The sequence below is a fragment of the Anopheles moucheti genome, chromosome 2, assembly GCF_943734755.1.
Source record: "Anopheles moucheti chromosome 2, idAnoMoucSN_F20_07, whole genome shotgun sequence".
Taxonomy (NCBI): domain Eukaryota; kingdom Metazoa; phylum Arthropoda; class Insecta; order Diptera; family Culicidae; genus Anopheles; species Anopheles moucheti.
In genome coordinates, this window is record NC_069140.1 from 53,684,596 (window position 1) to 53,704,679 (window position 20,084).

The 20,084-nt window shown below is 46.1% G+C and overlaps 3 protein-coding genes across 4 annotated transcripts in view; 2 read left to right on the forward strand and 1 right to left on the reverse strand.

The window, feature by feature from the left end:
• Positions 1 to 7,611, forward strand: part of LOC128299477 (mucin-3A-like) — a 38,950-nt gene extending 31,339 nt beyond the window's left edge. Inside the window, exons 6-7 of the mRNA XM_053035458.1 lie at positions 157 to 394; positions 465 to 7,611. Of these exons, the coding sequence (XP_052891418.1) occupies positions 157 to 394; positions 465 to 4,160 (3,934 nt within the window). The 3' untranslated portion in view covers positions 4,161 to 7,611. The remainder of the gene's footprint in view (positions 1 to 156; positions 395 to 464) is intronic.
• A 3,851-nt stretch (positions 7,612 to 11,462) lies between these two features.
• On the forward strand, positions 11,463 to 13,973 carry LOC128299480 (uncharacterized). Its single transcript, XM_053035464.1, has 6 exons — positions 11,463 to 11,675; positions 12,238 to 12,306; positions 12,381 to 13,066; positions 13,135 to 13,373; positions 13,442 to 13,610; positions 13,691 to 13,973. Exons 1-6 carry the CDS (start codon positions 11,463 to 11,465, stop codon positions 13,971 to 13,973), a joined length of 1,659 nt encoding a protein of 552 aa, XP_052891424.1.
• Positions 13,974 to 14,706: 733 nt separating this feature from the next.
• Positions 14,707 to 19,837, reverse strand: LOC128299485 (uncharacterized). 2 transcript variants are annotated; one of them, XM_053035469.1, is made up of 4 exons: positions 19,549 to 19,837; positions 16,428 to 17,102; positions 16,103 to 16,352; positions 14,707 to 15,713 (listed from the first exon to the last, which is right to left on the reverse strand). In XM_053035469.1, exons 2-4 carry the CDS (start codon positions 16,857 to 16,859, stop codon positions 14,956 to 14,958), a joined length of 1,440 nt encoding a protein of 479 aa, XP_052891429.1. In that variant the 5' UTR covers positions 16,860 to 17,102; positions 19,549 to 19,837; the 3' UTR covers positions 14,707 to 14,955. The 2 variants fall into 2 exon arrangements, with proteins under 2 accessions (XP_052891429.1, XP_052891428.1); XM_053035468.1 differs by having other exon boundaries at positions 14,707 to 15,719; positions 19,549 to 19,834.
• Between the last annotated feature and the right edge of the window lie 247 nt (positions 19,838 to 20,084).

Consider the following 20,084-nt stretch of genomic DNA (forward strand, 5'->3'; position numbering starts at 1 on the left):
ATATTGCTTTTCACTTTTCTACTGTTAATATAGCAACGGCCATGAAGAATTGGGTTGTTGAAATTCGTATTTTTTGTAAAAGTTTTAATATGTGTATTGCTTTCGTTTTTCTTCTATTCCATTTCTTCGTTTCCATTTACTCCTGCGTTACAATAGGTTCGAAATCCAAATACAGAAAGACCAGGATGCTTGCACGAAACCGGACACGAACACACCGTTCGGTAGCAAACAGGATGCCATTAAGCGACTGATACGCTATCACTGCATGTACGAGGAGAAGTGCGAGGAGAATGAAGACGAAGAATTACAGTTTGAGACGACGGCCGAATGGTTCCCGGAAGCGTTCCGAACGATGCTCAGTCGCTATCAACGGTTAATGATCAATGAATCGATGGTAAGCACGATAGAATAAAAGTTTGATGTGTATAGCGTTTGTTATGTATTGCTTCTTTCCAATTCAACAGCGTGAAGTGCGCACCTCGGAACTGATGTTGGTGAACAAACTCTTCAAGGCAGACATAACGCAAGAGATCGAAGAAATGCAAGAGCATCTTCGAGAAGCCGAAATTCTCGCTTTGCCCGCGAAGGAGGGTGCAGAGGACGTAATATGTGTATCATCGTCGGATGAAGAGAAACCTAAATGCAGAGAGCTTGCATCTGCGCCACACCAAAGCGAATCTCCGATTCTGCCGTTAACGCTACCAGAAGATCCCGGTAACGATGCGAGTCCAGGCGGTTTGCGCAGACCCGATTCGTGCAATTATGTATCGGATTCGTCTATTTCTGTGAACGGACCATCAAATGTGAACGCCAGTCTAACGGAAACTGTACGATCAAGCTCATTGATGTGTCAATCTTTAGCGAGTAGTGAAACATCTCTACAGAGCACATTCCAAAAGACCAATAGTACTACGACAGTCATGCATTCTACGGGGCAGATACAGTCTGTAGTTGCAAAGCAAGAAATAGTTACTTTCCATCGAAATAACACCAGTCGAAATAGCACCCCGTGGAGTGATGTGTTGTTTAAAAAGAATGTACAGACAGGGACGAATAGTTACGATGATATAGAAAGTGAAATTACACCAAGTTTCATCATGAAGAAGGCTGACGGTGGCGTTATGAGTGACGAGAAAAAGCGGGACAGTTCGAACATCCCGCCGCACGGCTCATCATCAGCCATGGTAACATCAACAGCCCCACCAACATTGCGCTATTTCAATCAGGTTCACTTGCCATCGGAACAAAAGAACTGTATAGCAGAGAAGCCTGACAATAGTCAACTACAATCGTCATGTGAAACTGCTCCATCCCTTGTAACAACTCAACTCACATCCGCAAAGCAATCCGTAGATCAGAACGATTCGGCTTATGATGAGTGGATGTGTTTCCCGAAAGATCTTAACTACTTCACTGGAAGTAGCGATGGGAATGGTGCGAATGAAGTAGATAGTGCAAGCATGCGGATGGGAAGTAACAATACCATTCCTAATCTAGGCATCGATCCCACAGGAAGGAGAAAAACAACAGAAGAAGAGATTCACGAAATGTTTCATTCGAACGATTCCAAGAGTGTCGATAAACAGTTGGAGCAGCTGTTCAACACAACTGCTGACGATAAACCATCGTCTGCAGTATCTCGGGTCGATTCGCCATTGACCGAATTTCTCAACAACCATCAGCGAACCACGGGAGTAACAAGCAGTGCGGAAGTGTGTGGAGGTCCTTCGACGAAAAGTGTCGAAACGCGCTTGGATGCGTTGTTTGGCGGTACCGTTTCCTCTGCTTCCGAACCGAGGGCGTCTGGGATTAACGAGAAAACGGACGATATGATGGCATCCCGTCACTGGTCCACTTCCGTGTTTCAATCATCACAGGAAGAGGAAGAATCGACTTCCGATTCATTTTTGCACAAATCTTCAGCCAACAGCTTCGAAGTTCTTCAACAGCAGCATGCGTCAGGCGGCGGTACACAAAAACGACACTGGACGGGTGCGGTAACGAGTGGTAGTAGTACAGCGGGAATTGGCTCTACGGCCAGTATTTTGTATTCTAATGAATCATCGGAAAATGAATCGATTAGTCCAAGTAAGCGGCAGTGCATGTCGCTTGGTCGCAATGAAAAACAGCTTGACGATAGCAGCAGAGGTAATGTGAAAAGCGATGACCATCGTTGGTTGATGGAGTGTACCGGAAACAGCGAGCGCTCCAGTACAGCAAATTCTCAAATGCAGCCTATGGGAACGGTCAGCTCGAATGGTTCGATACAGAAGCCCGCTCAAGGTAACGATCACATTCTTGTAAACAATGGTAGTAACAACAGCATTGGTAGCACCGACATTAATATTGGATGTGGCTCAATAGTAACTAGTGTTGGCGGTGGTGGTGGTGGTGATTGTAGAGGAATTAGTTCTGGTGGGGTTATAATTGGTAACTGTCGCAATGGTTCCAACGGCAATCCGCTGGTCGGTCAGGTGAATGGTGAAGATGACGGGCTGTCGACAGCAACTAACATTATCATGCTGGGTAGGATGGGCAACAATAACAACCACAACAATAATAACAATAACAACATCAATCATCATCATGATCATCATCATCAGCACGGAGTGTCCAAACGAACGTCGTGGAACGGTGACATCTTGCTAGCATCGGCAACAGCGGAAGATGTAGATCATCATCATGGGAGTGTGCTAGATATGCTCGAAACTAATCTTAGCCTAAGCCTAAATAATCTTAACAGCATATGTAGCTCGGGCTTACTGGACAACGGTGGAGATCCTAGTGAAACGGAACCACTTTCTCATCACCATTCCCACCATGGACAACAGCCGGAGGAACAACTTCATCATCACCATCAGCAGCAGCAGCAGCAACAGTCACATCTTTTGCATCCTAATCACATATCGCACAATCACATTTCCCATAGTTTGCATCACCATCACAACCACAACCATCACCCGCACCCACACCATCATATGCATCCGGTAGTGGACGGCCCAGCATCATCTGGCCCAGCAGATGCCGTGGTTGGTGTTGGACGGAAGGGAAATAAGAGTTGTTTCAACGAAACTAACGACATGATGCATGGTGGTGCCTCCAACGCGGGTCCCATTCCAGGCGACGATGCAACTAATAATCTTATTCTCTGTGGTGGTGATGGTGGTAGTAGTAGCACCCGTTTAAGTAGTAACAATGATCACAATAAAATCACCTATCTCGATCGTGATCTTCTAGGCTTGGACCCTTCTGAACATCACGCATCTCATCATCATCACGGTATTGATGAAAGCAGTAGAGCGCCGGTGATCAATTCCGTGCATGCCCATCACCATCCGCATAATGCTGGATCGGGAGCTGTAATGAATGAACCGATAACGATAGGAGGTAAAGATTCAATCCATATGCCACCGGGCATGATGGGAGACGAAGAACCATCGTTCCATGAGCATCACCAAGAGCAGCAGCAGCAACAGCAACAGCAACAGCAGCAGCAGCAGCAACATCACCACCATCATCACCATCATCATCAGCACCATCAGCAAACAATCCATGATCTCCACCAGTTCAATCACATCTCATTCGATACGATGGGAATGCCGAATTTTGAGGAAGACATCAACCGACAGGTGCAGAATGCGATCGATAGTATCTTGAATCTGCAGAGCAACGAAACGGACGGTTCCTTGCACTACTCGCTCGATAATTCCTTCCTTCCCGATAGTCCACTGTCGAGTGGGTTGGGAAACTCCGTCAATCCATCACTCCTAGGTGCGATGCACCATCAGCACACGGAGACGCCACTCTCGAACCATCATCCAGTGACGCACTTACAGTCCCATGCTCAGCAACATGCTCCTCGCCAACAATCGTCATCAACAATGCCGGCTGTCCAGCAGCACGTTGGCATGAAACGAAAGTATCCCACTGACTGCCCATCGCCCATGGTTGGTGTATCGCCCGATGATGGTAGTCCGATGGGACCGGGCAGCAGTGGTAGTAGTAACAGTAATAACAGTACCATCAGTAGCCTGAGTAACAGCACCACCGGGAGCACCGGAAGTGGCAGCAGTGGTGCTAGTTTGCTCGGTGTGACGAATCACCACTTTGGTGTGAACGCAACCGAAGGCGATCCGTTGAAGACGATCATAAAATCTTGACAACTTTCCATCGCAAGCTAAATGATTGAGGAAGAGTGACAGCTGGTAATCCAGTTTGTCAGTTGTGCCGTGTGCCGGATGTTTGATTTCCCACAACAAATATTCATTTGCCTCTGGACAATGGAGCAATGGTTTTAGTTCAGGTTATTACTCTTCTATATGTTGATATTTTAAAACAAAATGTGGTATTTGAAGTGAAATCGTCATACTTGTAGAATGGCAGAGAGCCGAAAATTTCAATACTATAATAGATCAATCATTTTCATCCATAATCCGATCGGTTTAATACTTTTGAGGTGTACAGAACTATAAACAACAATCTTCATTTGTTTTGTTTCGTAGTGTTGAATCCAAATTGAACGAACAAATCGTTAAATCGTACGTGTACAGTACACGATTATATTGTAAAACATTTTCATTTGCTTCGCGGAAGAGTTGTATAACATTTTTTAGTTCAGAAAACATTTAAAATAGTTTTTTTGCTGCGGATGTTCACTTGAATCCCTCATTTTTTTAACCTGTACCTGATTTCTTCTGAGGAAATCACGCTTCGACCTAAACCGACCAGTAACATCTCAACTTGAAAAGAGTGTTACGATGAACCGAATATCAACTGCCAAGGAATAACCAAAACGGTGCACTAGCAATTGGAAAAATGGGAAATACAAAGCTTAAAGCATGGCTTAAACTTTTAACATTACAAACACGTAAATCGATCGCGAAATTGTACGTAAGCAAAAGCTGATGGGGGCAGCAGAAATGATGATGTACCGTACACGAACGGTTGAATATTTGCGTACGACTGCGATCACCAGTTGATCATTAAAGCGGGCAATACAGCAAATAATGTGCGGCGTTAGTAAGAAAAGTCACCTGAGTGGCGTTATCGATAATATTGACTTAAGATGTAATTTAGCTAAGGTGAAATTATTGATCATATAAACTAGTACTTCTTAGCATACATTAAAAAAAAAACACACACACAAACACACGTATGTACATAAGCTCCCGCCAGATCGAGCGACAGGAGCACAGAATGCCGGATGTAGAACACCTTATTCTTGTAGTGCGATGTTTAAGTAGCTTGAACATTAATGGATATTGATTGAATGTATTGCGAAGATGGTAGAACGACAACAACAAAAAAAGAGCAGGAGCGTTCTGTGAGTGAGACTCAAACATTGAATTGACAGCTGAGTTTTGCTGTTCGAAAGAGCAACGGAAAACAATTTATGTTTATACTGGCCAACCATGTAACCGTAAACACTATCCCAAAGCAAAGCGGCACCGTTAACTGTCGGGCTTGAACTGATGTAACTGGAATGTTTTTATCTCTAGACATATTTGGGGGAACTACTTTTTAAACGAGATGAAATATCTCACCATTTTTAAACAAACCCTAGAGACACGGAAATTGCTATTGCGCTATTGGTTTGTTTTTAAGAACGATTTCTTTTTAAAACTACTAACGGGGGAGAGTGGCCACACACACACACTCACTGGACACAATAATCAAAATCAATAATATAACGGACCAGCGCCCTTTCTCGTCGATACATGCTTGCGAATCAGAAAGTTCCGAAGTGAAAAAGAATTTACAAACCATAAACATGATATAACACGAGACAGTGCCCGGGTTGAGGAGAGGAAGAAAAGTTAGCTGTAAAACTATATATCTATATATATATAGAGAGAATATCCTTTAAATGGGTGCTTTTCATTCTCGAAAAGTCTTGATTACTGGGTGCTTACGGACGAAACTAGGTTACCGGGGGCAATGCTTCCGAAGAATTGTAAGCCAAAAAAAAAAGGACAAAAACACTGATACAGATACTGATGCACCGGGCAGCCTTCAGCTGTTTGCGGAAAAATGAGACGCCCATTACAAACCATAAATGTTATTCGTGCCGATTGGGATGTGTGTGCCCATTGTTAAGAAGTTGTGCTCAAACTTGTGACATTAACATTAACTTGTGTTACGCTTTGCGAAGTTCTTATTACCCGATGATGATGAGCCTACGCAAAGCCAGGAATGAGATTGTATTTGAACAAAAGCAACAAACCCCGGAGCATTACTTTGAAGAAGTTGCGCCGAAGGATTTAGCTTGGTAGTGGAACACGTGGTAAGGCTAACGATTGTAAAAAGCAATGAATGAAAAAGGGTAAAGCTAGTAAAGGTAACGTGGTGTTGTGTGTTTGAATGTTGGCGGAAAGCGTGATTCAACGGACGCGCGCGTAACACACAAACATTAATTTTTAAGTAGATAATTCGGTTTTTCGCCTCTTTCGTTTAGGTATTGTTTGCTCCTCGTACATTAGTTTGAAGCTTAACTTAAATTAATATTTATAAACACGACGTAACGAAAGACAAAGCTCGAACGGAGTGCAGTGCGGCTGCCCAGGACGGAACAACAAACACGGAAGTGGCAGCGCACGGACGTGAATATCAATAATCATAAAGCAACGAGGATCAATTTCGAACACTACGCGTAGCAAAACAGTGATGAGAACACAACCCAAATGCCAAGGTAGTAGTACCAAACGCAGGGACACAGGTTTTGTTGGGTTGGGTTGGGTTGTGCTTGCGCACGCGTGTGTGTGGTGTGTCCAGTGAAAGGTTTCCTGCGGTGTGCGCACTTGGAGGTTAGATGAGGCGTTAAGGAACCATATTTAGTAGACATCGGAATTGTCGGCATTTTGGCAACTGCCACAAAACACGGTTCGTTTTCTATAATTGTTTTATTTGTGTAATGGGTGGTGTTTATTCTACGTTTTCAAAACAAGTAAAGCCAACCACTTATCGTACCATAATACGTTTTTCAAATACTACGAGATAAGGTTGAATGATTTGTATAAAAAAATTGAAATAATAAAATTACGACAATGTAGACATTTTGTTAAGGTCCTGTTCCTCCCCCTCCCCCCTCTTCCCTCCCCCCTCTTTCTCACCCCAATCGAACTGTTGTAATCAGAGGCCAATAACGGCCCAGCAGTTATGTATTCCTGTCCCTGTCCCCGTTTGCTCATAGGAGAATTCGTTTCGTTGAATCCCCCCCCATTGCTCATAGTGTAACTTCGATTGGATCACGGGGATCACGGCGATGGGATAAGATCAAACAAAACGATTAATGCCGGGAGAGATTCACCAGTGGAAAATGGCACACCCCCCCGGCGAGGGGGGGGGGCGTCTGCTTCACGCAAACAGATCTCTCCATATAAGAATAAAGGGAAAAGGTTAAGTGAATTAACAAATCAGTAAACACAGTAATATCAGTATGCATTGGCGCTGTAGATGCATTGTACAGAGAGGCACACCATCAGCGCGTAACGAGATAAAGCGCCAGCAGGCAGATAAACGACACGCAAGACACAGGACGACATGTTTAAAAAGAAATTGATGAAAAAATAATCTATCAAGCTACAATAAAAAGCAGATGATTTTTATTGAATACAGTAATGTGTGGTATGTTTTATTGTTTTATTTTTACGAAAACGAGGAAATGGTTTGTACAATATTGCTTTCTGTAGTAACCGTAGGGCGTTCACAATTAACCCCCGGAGAGTACTAGCTTTTCTTTCAGCGCTCTCTTTCTCGACTGATGTACTTACAGCAATCATCGCCCGTCATCAATATAATTCGGTTAAATACGTGCAGGGCGATTTCTATATAGTTAACTTATCCTTATAAAAATCGCCTGATTCGGTGAATAAATTAAGTGCAAAGAACGAAGTCGGCTCTGTGACTGTGGAGTATAAACAAAATTACCTCAGAATTCGATTTACGCGGAGATTCTCTGACTTTTTTCCCGGCTTATAGCGATCCAAATTTAATAGCATATCTCGGGAACTGCCTGTATAAAGAATGCAAATTGCATACCTACAAGGCGAAGTAAGAGGAAAATAGCCCAACGAGAACACCCAACCCAAAGGTCTTGCTACTGGAAACTCGGAGCTAATCAGGACCGATTTGGGACGTCCTAATTTGGTACCTGAATTGGTTCCAAAGGAAGCAGGTCCGACCTCAGCTCGGTGGATTACTGTGGGGCTAGGCTAAAACGCTTTTTTGAGCTTTTGCAAATATTTAACGAACAAAAATTTAGCGAAAGGCAAAAAAAAATTAATTAGATTGGTGGTGGTGGTGGTACACGTGTTTATCACTGCTATTTGTCCTTTTTACACTACTCTTCGCCCTAGCATTTATTCTTTGGCTTGAAATGAGCTGTTCTATCGTCCTGCCAGTGGAGGATCAATCCCCTTGGAGGCCCAGGGCGGAACTTTTAAAGAGGGGCCTATAATTTTGCTACGGCATTATCGGTGTAAGGGAGGTGTACTTCAAACACGATTTAACAACACCAACAAAGTCTCGGAAAGAAAAATCCCTTGCGTACACCTCAGAATTCAGTTGCGTAGCCCTGTAAATGGGCCTAGTAAGCTAGTCTTTATATAAACGTTTGTATGCGCTAAGGAAAACTATAACGCCACATTTTTTTACGATTTACGTACATTTACGAATCCTGAGTAGTCCAACGCCTTCTACGATTTTTCGCCCAAGGTAAAGTTTTCAATCGGCTTACTTTACGGTAACAATCAGAGAAATTTCTTAGAAACCTATTTCGCTCATGTTGATGTTTTAGGCGATGAACAACACAACTGTTTTCAGATTTGCGAAACCAGGAAAACATGTTTTTCAAGAGGTGACACGTGCAGTGTGGAATAAATTTGCCCATCACTATTGCATTGCAGACTATCAAATCCGTGAGAGCGATCGCTAGTGTAAGGAAGATGGATGAAACGGAAAGCATCCTTCATCTCGCTCAAACTTCCCGTCGGCCGGTACGAAATTCCATATAAACCAGCTATTTTCAGAATACTATTTTCAGATACCAGGAAAGCATCCACGGAAGAGGTAGCACCTAGTACAGCAATTTTGCTCGAAAATCGCCGAAAGGTATGCAATGTTTAAACACTAACTTTCCCCTTATTCGAGAAAAATTTGTTCGCAAACTACCAGTTTCCGAATGTATAGTACCAAGAGAGCATCCACGGAAGAGGTAGCTCCTGGTACTGCGCCGTAAGGTATGCAATGTATATACACTAACTTTGCAACCAACTTGCAATGCAATGCGCCGTAAGGTATGCAATGTTTAAACACTAACTATGCAACAAACTTCTGTGTTGATTCTTCGCACTTACCCGCATTAAAATGAAGGTTATAGTTCTGTTTTCTGTCTGAGACTCCGGATAACTGGTCCATGAGAAGAAATCACTGGCCCGCGCTTATCCCCAATGTTGCGTTGGCCGTTCGTGACTGAGGAGGTGGTACACAGTCACAAGAATTCACATGTTTTTGCTATTCGGCTGGAGCCATGCCCAAAAGCACATGCCTCATGGCCTACTTTAAAGGTCCCGTGAGAGGATCAGTATATCAACCCCAACTAGCATGTCCATCCCCAACAGTAGCGGCTTGCAGGCTTCGGTATCCACATATCCTGACCTGTGCGGGACTCAACAAATGTTGAAGGGGTGAACCGTTGGAGGCTTGGCAAAAATCCAACAGCTTTCAACATCTCCTGTAGACAGAACGGGTTTTAGGGTTGGCCATTCGGTGATTTTTCCTTCCACTTCCCGGTACTTCCAGCATCTCATCGTACACATCGCCTTCCCAATATGTCGGATTCCAGCAGAGCCACAACGAGGATAGAATTTTACCGCTTGGAACCGCTCGGGATAGGAGGCATAAGGGACCTGCCATTCTAACTGCCAACTGTCGTGGTCTCATCGAGGAACTTGATGCGCTCCATAACTATCGGGATCACAGTATCTTTCATGCAATCACATCAGGTCTACATTCAATCAGTTGCATTTCTTTCCAAGGTATCCAGACAATTTGCACAAATCGAACCATGATGATCCTCTCTTAGACGAGAAACTGGACTGACTGGCTCCAACTAGACTCACGATTTCGATTCCAATTGGAACGTCACTAGCTCGTCCGTGAAGGTTTGGACGGGGCACTATCACTTCTTGATGTCCTTGGTAAAGCCTCGTCAAATTCATCGCTCATACAATGCTGAAATCTGGGAGAAAGATGTTACTTCCAGCCTCGGAAGTCTTTAAGGAGATGAGCACCAATGTGTTCCAACAGGACGGTGCATCATTCCTTTAGTCCTTTATGATGTCTATTCTCGACATTGCACCAGTTGTAGGTGGTAGCTCTCCAAACCTCAGACGAAATTCCCATCCAGCTCGGGACTTCCCATCTGCTTCGGTCTCGAGAAACGCGTGAAGATCGCACCGTTTTTCCAACAGAAGACAAACCCTTGCTATTGAAGCTGTTGAGCTATATGTCAAATCTTGAGTTTAACGCGTAATCGAACATATTAAACACCCTTCGCATTATGCTCGTGAACGTCCTAGCTGCCTAGACACAAAACTAACCCGTCTCTTTACCGCTTCGTTTTTCCAAATCCAACGCGATATTTAACTCTCACCGGCAAAGTAAGACAACCGTCCGTTTTTATGTAACGATCGAGCACACACTCAACCCACCCTTACGTCGGCTCGATCGCATCCATGCACTTCCGTAGGAAATATTTCAACTGGCCGAGCATTGCTCTGCCGACCAGCATGTAAGCAGAAACGTTTGTGGAGCACTGTTGCTGTGCGAAGAACTCGCCAGCACACTAATTGCACCGCAAGGTATGCGTGACTTGTGAAACGGACTTGACGATGTGCATGTGTCACGATGCCCCGCTACGTGGACGGTTTGAAAAGCGGTTCCAAAATTCGAAGGTTCCTGCGGTCGCACACTGACCCACACCGCTAGTTCCAGTGCGAGGTAGTGGGAGACGAACTCACTGGATTCGGCGATCGGCTTAAGCGGAAGTGCGCCTCGACAAATGTGTGTTATTAGCCGATGGATTCAGGGTCATGGTGGTTGCAGCTTCCATTACGTCGCGGCCAAGATCTTCCGGAGGTTCGCGAAGGTGACAGACGCAGATCGTCCCCAAACCGGTTAGCGTGGAGCGTGATCTTCGACCACGTTCGTCAACGGCACTCGCGCACATTGTTCCGCGCTGGGAACTTCGGAGAAGGGGACACGAAACGATTCGCGTAACGTTCGGGTCTGGTGCTACATTGCAACCTGCGCGCACAGTCTCCTTCGAAACAGCCATCCGATCGGTGCGCGCTACAGTTGGTGGCGTTCGCGCTCAGTGCAATGTTGGGCTAATGTGAGAAATTAGTGAATTTAGGGTTTTGTGGTTTATAGCGAGTTACGTGCGGTTTTTTACTCCAGTGAACATGGTGGAAACACAGGTCGCTCCACCAACCGTGAACCCCACACCGGCGACAACGGTGACCACCACCATTACGGCGGTGGGCGAAGCGGAACCAATTGCTACGTCGACCGACGATCATTACGATCCATCCGTCCGGATATTGCACATACCGAAACAGACCGACGGATCCTGCGGATTTCATCTAACCCGCAGCAAATGGGATCCGTATCCTTGGGTAGGTTGTGGTCTCCATGTGAGGGGGATGACATTACTTAACGTTGGAGTTTCCAATCAAAATGCCCACCGTTTCGATGGTGGCAGAATAATGTATGAATTTAAGATGACTGGAGAAGTGCGAAGTGAAAGTCTTGTAGTCTGCGTGACTGCAATGGTCACGAAGCAAATCGTGGACAATATCTTGGTGAATGTGACGGATTTTATTACCGCTAATTGCATCCGTTATTCCTGATGCCTAAACGCCTCTCCCAGAATGTCTCTTCGGTCTCTTCCGTAATCTTGCGAAGGTGACCCTCGGAGATGATCGCTCATTCAAGCCTCCGACGACCTTCACCTGCTCGCGAACGCGATGCTGGCTGGGGCACGAGATCTATCCGCCACAGTCTGCGGATCTGTCGGGTTATTCCGCCGAACCAGGCATCCGCGAGTCTGTTTCAAGGCGATCTTCTTTGAACCCGCAGCGATAGGAACTCCACACCATACTCATTTGACTTGATGATTGTTTACGTTATGATCGTGTTTCTCTCTTTCTCTGGTGCGTTCTGTGGGACCACCATCAGGTGAGCGGTGTGGATGCAGACTCACCGGCCGAGGTGACCGGGTTGAAGGTTGGCGACTGCGTGTTGGAGGTAAAGGAGTGGAAGTTGTGGCGGTGGCTTGATGCGGGATTAATAAACGGAAGCGCTCACCTTCTACACCGTAGGTTAACAACGAAGATGTCCTTGGAATGCGCATCGCAGAGGTGGCCGGTATGGTCCGCTCCAAGGCGGACATTGTGACGCTGCTGCTGTGGAGCACCGGGATGGAACCGGCCTGCAATCCGGAGTCGCTATGCTGCGGCCCGATGCCGATCAATCTCGAACGGCTCACGGCAAGCATGCAGACGATCGTCGCCGCGCTCGAGTGTCCCGTCTGCTTCGACACGATCCCGCCGCCCGTGTTTCAGTGCCAGAACGGGCATCTGGTGTGTTCCCGGTGCCGTGTGCGTGCGGACCGCTGTGCCATCTGCCGCGAACGGTACACGGTCGGTCGCTCGCTGCTAGCGGAGCAGGTCTATCAATCCATCACGGAGGCGTTCAATCTGCGCGAGGGCACGGATGGCAAGCTGCGCGAACGTCTGTTCGGGGCGCGATGCACCCGGCAACCGAAGCGGGCCACCTCGTGCGACAGAAAGAAGAGCCCGTACGGCAGTGACAGCCATCTGGTGGCCACCGGACGGCCAATACACTCGCACACGCACAAGTTCCTCGCGCGCATTATGGGCAAGGCCAGCTCGGTGGACAACCTCAGCAAGCACCACAGCCCGCACACACAGCCACCGGATGTGGTGGGCGATCTGCAGGGCTCGAAGGCGAAGTCGTTGTCGCTGTCATCGAGCGAGATATTCAGGTAAGCGAATGCTTTCCAGCTTCCTGCGCCCAAACTTCTCCGCTGAGCAGTGTTCGTACTCGTTGCAGGCGTGATAACTCAGTGTCGGTGCTTCGTTGTCCGTCGGCGAACCGATTGGCACCGGAGCTGTCCGGGTCGTACAACAGTCTTACCATCCGTCGACCGACCTCGTCGATGTCGTGCAACGTTTCGGTGGAGAGTTTGAGCAGCATTCCGGAGAACGGTATCCATCTGACCGTGCCGGTGCGTCCGGCACAGATGTCATACCATTGCCCCTGTGGCGAATACTGTAGTGATTTAATTGCCGGTAAGTCATCCGTTTTGAGCAGCGTTCCTCTTTCCCGATTTGCTAAGCTCCGCTCTTTCTTTGTGTAGCGCCAGAACTACAAGAACATGTAACCGTGCATCATCGTACGCCGGTCATATCGTTCGGCACGGCCTCGGCCGAAATATCGCTCCCACCGAGAACGCCCGTCGATAATGCCTGTCTGCTGTTGCTGCTGGATGGACATAAATTTTGGTTAAAGCTAATCTCCGACACAAGGTACGGTGTCCCACGCGGTGCCTTGATGATTGTTATAAATTAATCGGTTTGCCGTTTTGGTCTCGCTTACCATTCCACAGCACCGTTGGTGACATCTTTCTGTCCGCATTGCTGGAGGGCAGCACGGAACAAAGCAAAAACTATGCGCTGGAGGTCATTATCCGTAAGGAAGGGTTCGACCATATTCTTGGCAAGGAGCTCATCTCCCGTTCCGAGGTGTACTCGATGGTGGACAAATCGTGGAACGATCTGGTCAATACGAAGTCGGGCGTCTTCTATACGGGCGTTTGCATACGGGCTACCTTTAGCCCCGATACGGAAATCTTGCTCAAAGCCTCCATCAAACGGATTGCAGATCTTTGAGTTGCCATGTGTTTCTTCTGTGTGATTGTGCATCTATCAAGAGTTTTCCTTTCTTTTTCTTTCACGAACATGCGTTATATGAAATATGTTAAGCCAGAAATAAATGTTCATGTCTGCAGCTCGTTACATTCTACAGCTTGGAGTACATGAAATAGTTGAACAAAACGCGTGAGTCTTTCGAAGTTTTGAAACGTTTGTGCAATTTTGGTCAGTAATTTTTTAGCTTTTATAATGTGGTATTATTTTTAAATAGTTTAATTCTTATTGATAAATATTCATTACTTTCAATTCAAGAGTAAAACTACTTTGTAATTTACTAATCCGATCATTTGTTCAAATACGTGAATCAAACCGAACAGTGCGTGTAACCGAACTTACGATGGGAAATTTTAAATGTGAAACATTTCACTCTTTATGAAATATTTCACTCAAATTGATGTAGATTCGTTCGAAAGTCGAACTTCAATTCGTGGAAAGTTTTCAAACGGTCGGTTAAATAGGAGAACTGGTAACACGCCGGGTGTGGAACAAATTCTCGATTAGTTGTTTGATTGAAGATAAAATTTGAATGATAGAATAAGAGAAAAATATTTTAATACAAACAAACTAATGGTTAACCGGTTACATGCTGCTAAAATGTTTTTAAATGCTTTTAAAGATACTCCAGGCAACACACATTGTAAATGGAAAATTCAGCTTTTTAATGCAGAGTTTTCTCACTCATATCAGTTTATTAACTTTATTGTAAAGTTCACACTTCGAAACACTTTCATTTCTAGTAGTTCACCAGTTTTCCCTTTCATTGTCATGTAACGTTCACAAATGCACCGTCTTGTATACGACCTGATCAGGATACTACGTTTGTACTTGTAAGCGAATGGTAATGATCTTATTACGGTATTGTCATCCTTTTGGTAAACCAGAAATGGTCAGTCTTTTCAGCGGAAAAGTGGTCTCTAGAGTTTTGGGTGCTTCCATCGCTTTACGCATTGATGGAGCCATGGGTCTCGTACACACGTACGCAAACGCGCATTCGACGAATGTCCTGATTTATTCGGAAATACTGTCTGCTCCGGAGAATCTCCTGACAACTCCACACGAGCGGAACCGGTTTTCCCTGCCAGGACCCACCCGTCACCGGCAGCCGATCATCTGTTGCGATGGGAAACAGCTGCACCTGGAACTGGCCACTCTCGTGTTCCTCGCCCAAGTGCCACATCCAGCAGAGCGTATCGTTCGGTTCCTCCAGGCGGCGAAACTTTGTCACGAAGAACATGTGATTGCCCTTGAACGGTTGGGTCGGCAGTAAGACCACGCAGGCCAACGAATTGCCGCCATCGACCAGCGTGACGTCCACCGTGTCGTCTGCCGTGACGTAGTACTGCACAACGCTGGTTTGGTGTGCTTTTTGTAGGTGAATCAGGATGTCATGTTGTTTTTTCATCCGCGCACAAGGCTGACCGGAAGGGCAGTGGTACGTGACCGGTACGCTGGACGCTGCTGTCGTCACCTGGGATGGAAGTACTGATGCCGGTGTGTCATTAGGGCCGATGTTTGCTTTCAATTTGAATGCGTGCTTGTGCGTGAACTGATGCGCTGGCTGTGGTCGGTGCTGCGATGGACGATGTTGGTGCTCCCGGCGCACCAGCGGAAGCCGTCCGGAGATGTTTGCTTGACGATGCTGCTGGTTGTGTGCTGCGTCCTGTGATTTCGGATCCAATGCCGTGTACTGATGCTGGTCTGCTCCTGGTACGAGTGGTTGTGTATTTTGGGAAAAAGCATTGGATAATTGATTAGTGTAATGTAGTAGTTTCGTATAAAAACAAAACAATAGAAATTAAAAACTTCTACTGGACCAGTCGAACGATCGTAACTTTGTAGAACAGTTCGAAGTTCGAACAGTTCGAAGGGTCTCAAATGATGGTGGATTTGTTATAGAGACCTTAGGTCTGATTTTGATATGAGACTTAACCCTATCGATGCAACAAGTGAGGATGTGGCTGATTAACTAATCTTAGCTTGGTACTTAGCATATTAAACATAGTTAATTTCTGCTATATTACTTCTTGGTTTGATTTAATTGAGCAATTCTGAACAGATCCCGAAGATATCGGTTTAAGTTAGCTCACCTTCACGGCCCAAGGTTTGCACCAGATAATGGAACAGCTTGTCCGCTACGATGCATCGACCACGGCCCAGCACTTCCCGACATATCGGACACTTGGTTGTCCTGGAGCGACAGCCAGAGCAGATCAGATGCCCATGGTTACATTGCCACGAAGGTGGTCGTATGATCTCCAAACAGATTGGACACTCGAGCAGCCCGGTAATGCCTTGCAGACAATTGGCAAATCGTGACAATGACTGTGGGTTAAGGTTCTGTCAAAGGGAAGGAAACATTCATGAGATGAGTTGCAGTTGAGTGCGGCTTCTTCCTGCCACCCTTGTACGTACATTTTTCTCAAAGCCCGAATTCCACAGCAACAATCCAACGCCGGCAGGATTCGTGTGGGAAATTTTTCGACCACGGACCCGTTTGGCGATGTCGATCACCTTCAGGCCGAGCAGATCCTCTCCGTTCGCTTCGAGCACACAGTCACCGATCCGTACGCCGGCCGTATCCGCACAGGACCCTTCTACGACACCGCTCACCCACGGATACGGATCCCAGGGAGTGCGACTGAGATGCAACCCAAGACAACCGTTCGTATCGGCTGGTACGAAGCAATGGCGGAGTTGGTCACGATTTTCACGCGGTCCAGTCAACTGTTGCACCTCAGGAATAGACGGCAAGGGCGGTGGTTTAACTATTCGCGATGGCAGTTCCAATCCCTCTTCCGCCTTCTCGTTCAACGGTCGCTGGGTGGCAGATTTGACGGTGGCCATGTTGGAGAAGCTTTTTCGGCCAGGGAAGGTGCCACCGACATCGACCTATATCCGTCCAATTAGTACGTCCCAATCGGGGTTTAAGATCTCCTTTATCCGATCCCACGCCGAAAAAGTGCTAGCAGTGGCCTGGTTCGCTTTCAGCTTTCTCGCCCGGCGTCTCTTAAAGCTGGCGGCCACCAAACTGTGCTAAAGTGCCGTTTGTGTTCGGCCGCTCCAGGAACGGAACCGAGCACAAATCGTCTAAGTGGGTGGGAGTGAAGAAAAAACAAAACCCGGCCAAACAATGAGCGAGCGAAGCTAACGATGGGAAAAGTGAATGAAAGTTGGCGTGTAATGAGCGTAAATAAAATGCGGGGAAAATCCGATGTGCCTCGGTGAGCGGTGCGATGCATGATTTATGCATAAAGCTAGCGGAAGAAAAGAATCCAAGCTAGAATGTTGTCACTAAGGGTGGGTCGCGTGTGGAATATATTTCCCATCCTCGCACTCGCATCCCAGCACTGATATGGGTAACAGAAATGGGGACACATTTTCTAGTCCAATTCAGATTTAATTGCATCATCATGGCGCCAAGTCGATGCAGAGGTGAAAACTCTTATTGACGCGTAACGTTAACACATTGTCTCTTAACATTGTGGTAAGAGAATCATTAAAATTAGTCCTAAAAGTTCAATTGCAGTTAGTTATAACGTGGAAATTTAATTGCAGCTGAAAGTTCTGCATACATGAACGTCTCATGATTATCATAAAACTGTAGTAACTCTCTATAATAATACCACACCACCATTTGTATAGGGACTGCGAATAAAGCCTTAGGCCATTCAAAAGAAATCACTATAAAATAAGTTTCAAATTTATCATATTCCTTCATTTGTAACTAAAATCATTAGAATGTACAGGCTGTTCCCGAGATACGCTATAACCCGAGCAAAAATCGCCTATCTTAAATTACCGCGTAAGTCGAATCCGGAAGTAACATCGTTTATACTCCAAAGTTGCAAAGTACACTTCTTTCTCTTCACTTAATTTATTCAGCGAATAAGGTGACTTTTTGAAAGAGTACAACAAAATAAATTAAAAATAAATATTTTATATGACATAGGAAGGTATTTTCGACCAATTTCTCTCCCTTTGGCTTAGATTTTGTGCTATAAAAGCCCAAAATCAGCTGTAAAATTTCCAAAAACCGTGTATCTTCGAATCCGCATGTACCGCGAATCTCGGGAACTGCCTGTACGTACATAATTGCAAACTGCTTCCGTTGAGTACACGAAAGCACCTTTCAAAACCTAACCCAACATACATGTACCTTAACAATAAGATACTTCGATGCTTGTGTAAAAGTGTGTGAGTGCGTTGTCTCTAACAACATTCTGCACAAAATGTATAAAATATTTGTTTTAAGTTATAGCAATTAACGTACTTTGAAACTCTGCCTGATTGCTACACCACCTCACCGTTTCAATGCTGTTACCAAGGTCATTTTTGCACCGGAACTAGTGTAAACAAAGCCGAAAGCATAATAAAAAACAGATGAGAAAAAAAACATGTATGACCACGAAGGGTCTTCGGGTGGAGTGTGTGATGATAAAAAAAAAACAACAAATCACTTCAAAACAGCTACAATAAAAAACAGCACCACTCGCACCGGCCCAACACCCTGCAAAACCTTAGCGGTTGTTGGTGAAGAAAGCAAAATGAATGACACTTTCTGGCGAACTTGAACCCGAGGACACTGGGCCAGCGCACGCATGGTGCAATAGACAGTGTAGTAACTTCCAGCGCTATTATACAGGAGCTCTCTTAATGAGCGCGAGTTGCAATGATCCTGCATTTCCAGACATTTGACGTCAGTCATTAAAAACAAACTATACACGGCCGAAAGGTGTACGGCAAAGCAATATCAAATATTTTCGCGCGCGAGAGGACGCCGGTCCATTGCAATTAGATGGTGGCCAGCGTTTGTTAGTGGTGCACAATCGTACAACACCGTCCGCAGCGATCCCAACCCAGATATAGAATACACATACCGCATAGAAGCGTCTACACATATTCACGGATCGACGCGTCAGTCAGTAACAAGAGTTATGATGCTTTCGGAGAGCATCGCGATTGCACAGAAACGAAAGAAAGCAAAAACAAAACAAAAAAAAGAACACTCGTAAACAACTGGGCGAAAAATAATTATCTAACCGCCCATTAGTAGCGTTACAAGTGCTCATTACGCCGATGCCACAGCCATATTGTATCATTTGTCCGCTGCTATGTGGCAACCAACTGTATCGGTGACTCGCCTTCACCGTTAGCATTTGGGCCGCGTGGTTCGAAAGCTAGATGCTGCCCGAATCATCCGACCTGCACGCTGCATTTCGCTGGGATTCATTAATTCATCTTCGCTTGTGGGGTGCGAGAGAGGGGGTGGGTGCAAGCAACGGGATTGATTTTGCAGCACGCCGCACAGGAACGGATTCCCACGTGGTCAACGAAGCGAGAAATCTCTAGCGGTCGGTTTTTGTGTCATAGGGCATGGAGAGAAAGTGGATGCCCGGCCGATGCCAATGATGCAACACACTGGGGGTCCAGTCCGCGCGCGAGCTCACCACATCACGATCCAACACGATTGCACGGTAGTGCAACAACAACGTGGACGATCTTAACCATTTATCAAAATGCTCACGGAACACACCTGCAATGGTTCGGGCCGGCACAAACGGGACCAACTGGTTAATGAACGCTTCGCACGCACACCGGCCGTACACAGCGGCGAACACAACTCCACCAACCAACTGACCGACACTGATCGACACCCGTCCGTAGTGTTTCACGATCGCGCACCAACTAACAGCTGGCGTGCGCCACTAGCACGAATCGAGATGCGGTGGCTTGGCACACTCTCCACCGCGCCTGTTGCCGACTTGCGATGATAAATCCGATGATGGAGACACGTCGCGATGCGGAACTCCCCACAACAACGGCGAAAAACGGACTCAGCCACGGTGGGTGGAATCGAGCCGGCGCCCCCAAAACCGGTTTACCCTAATACGTAATCGGGTTTAGTAACAGTTTCGATATTCCCACTTCCTTTCTTGACAGCCCGGATGACAATTTAAGAAGGGGAATACAGTGTAATGATCGGCAACGTATTGGGACTCTTGATGAGATGCTTTGGAGGTGATCGCCGGTTTTACAGGGTTTTCAATTATTCTTACTGCTGGTCGAGTC

Coding starts and splice junctions, on each gene's coding strand:
- LOC128299480 (XM_053035464.1), top strand. CDS start 11,463: ATGGTGGAAACACAGGTCGCTCCACCAACCGTGAACCCCACACCGGCG. Junction 11,676..12,237: donor AATGGGATCCGTATCCTTGG/GTAGGTTGTGGT, acceptor GACCACCATCAG/GTGAGCGGTGTGGATGCAGA. Junction 13,374..13,441: donor CTGTAGTGATTTAATTGCCG/GTAAGTCATCCG, acceptor TTCTTTGTGTAG/CGCCAGAACTACAAGAACAT.
- LOC128299485 (XM_053035468.1), bottom strand. CDS start 16,859: ATGGCCACCGTCAAATCTGCCACCCAGCGACCGTTGAACGAGAAGGCG. Junction 16,353..16,427: donor ATTCGGGCTTTGAGAAAAAT/GTACGTACAAGG, acceptor TCCCTTTGACAG/AACCTTAACCCACAGTCATT. Junction 15,720..16,102: donor GCAAACCTTGGGCCGTGAAG/GTGAGCTAACTT, acceptor CACTCGTACCAG/GAGCAGACCAGCATCAGTAC.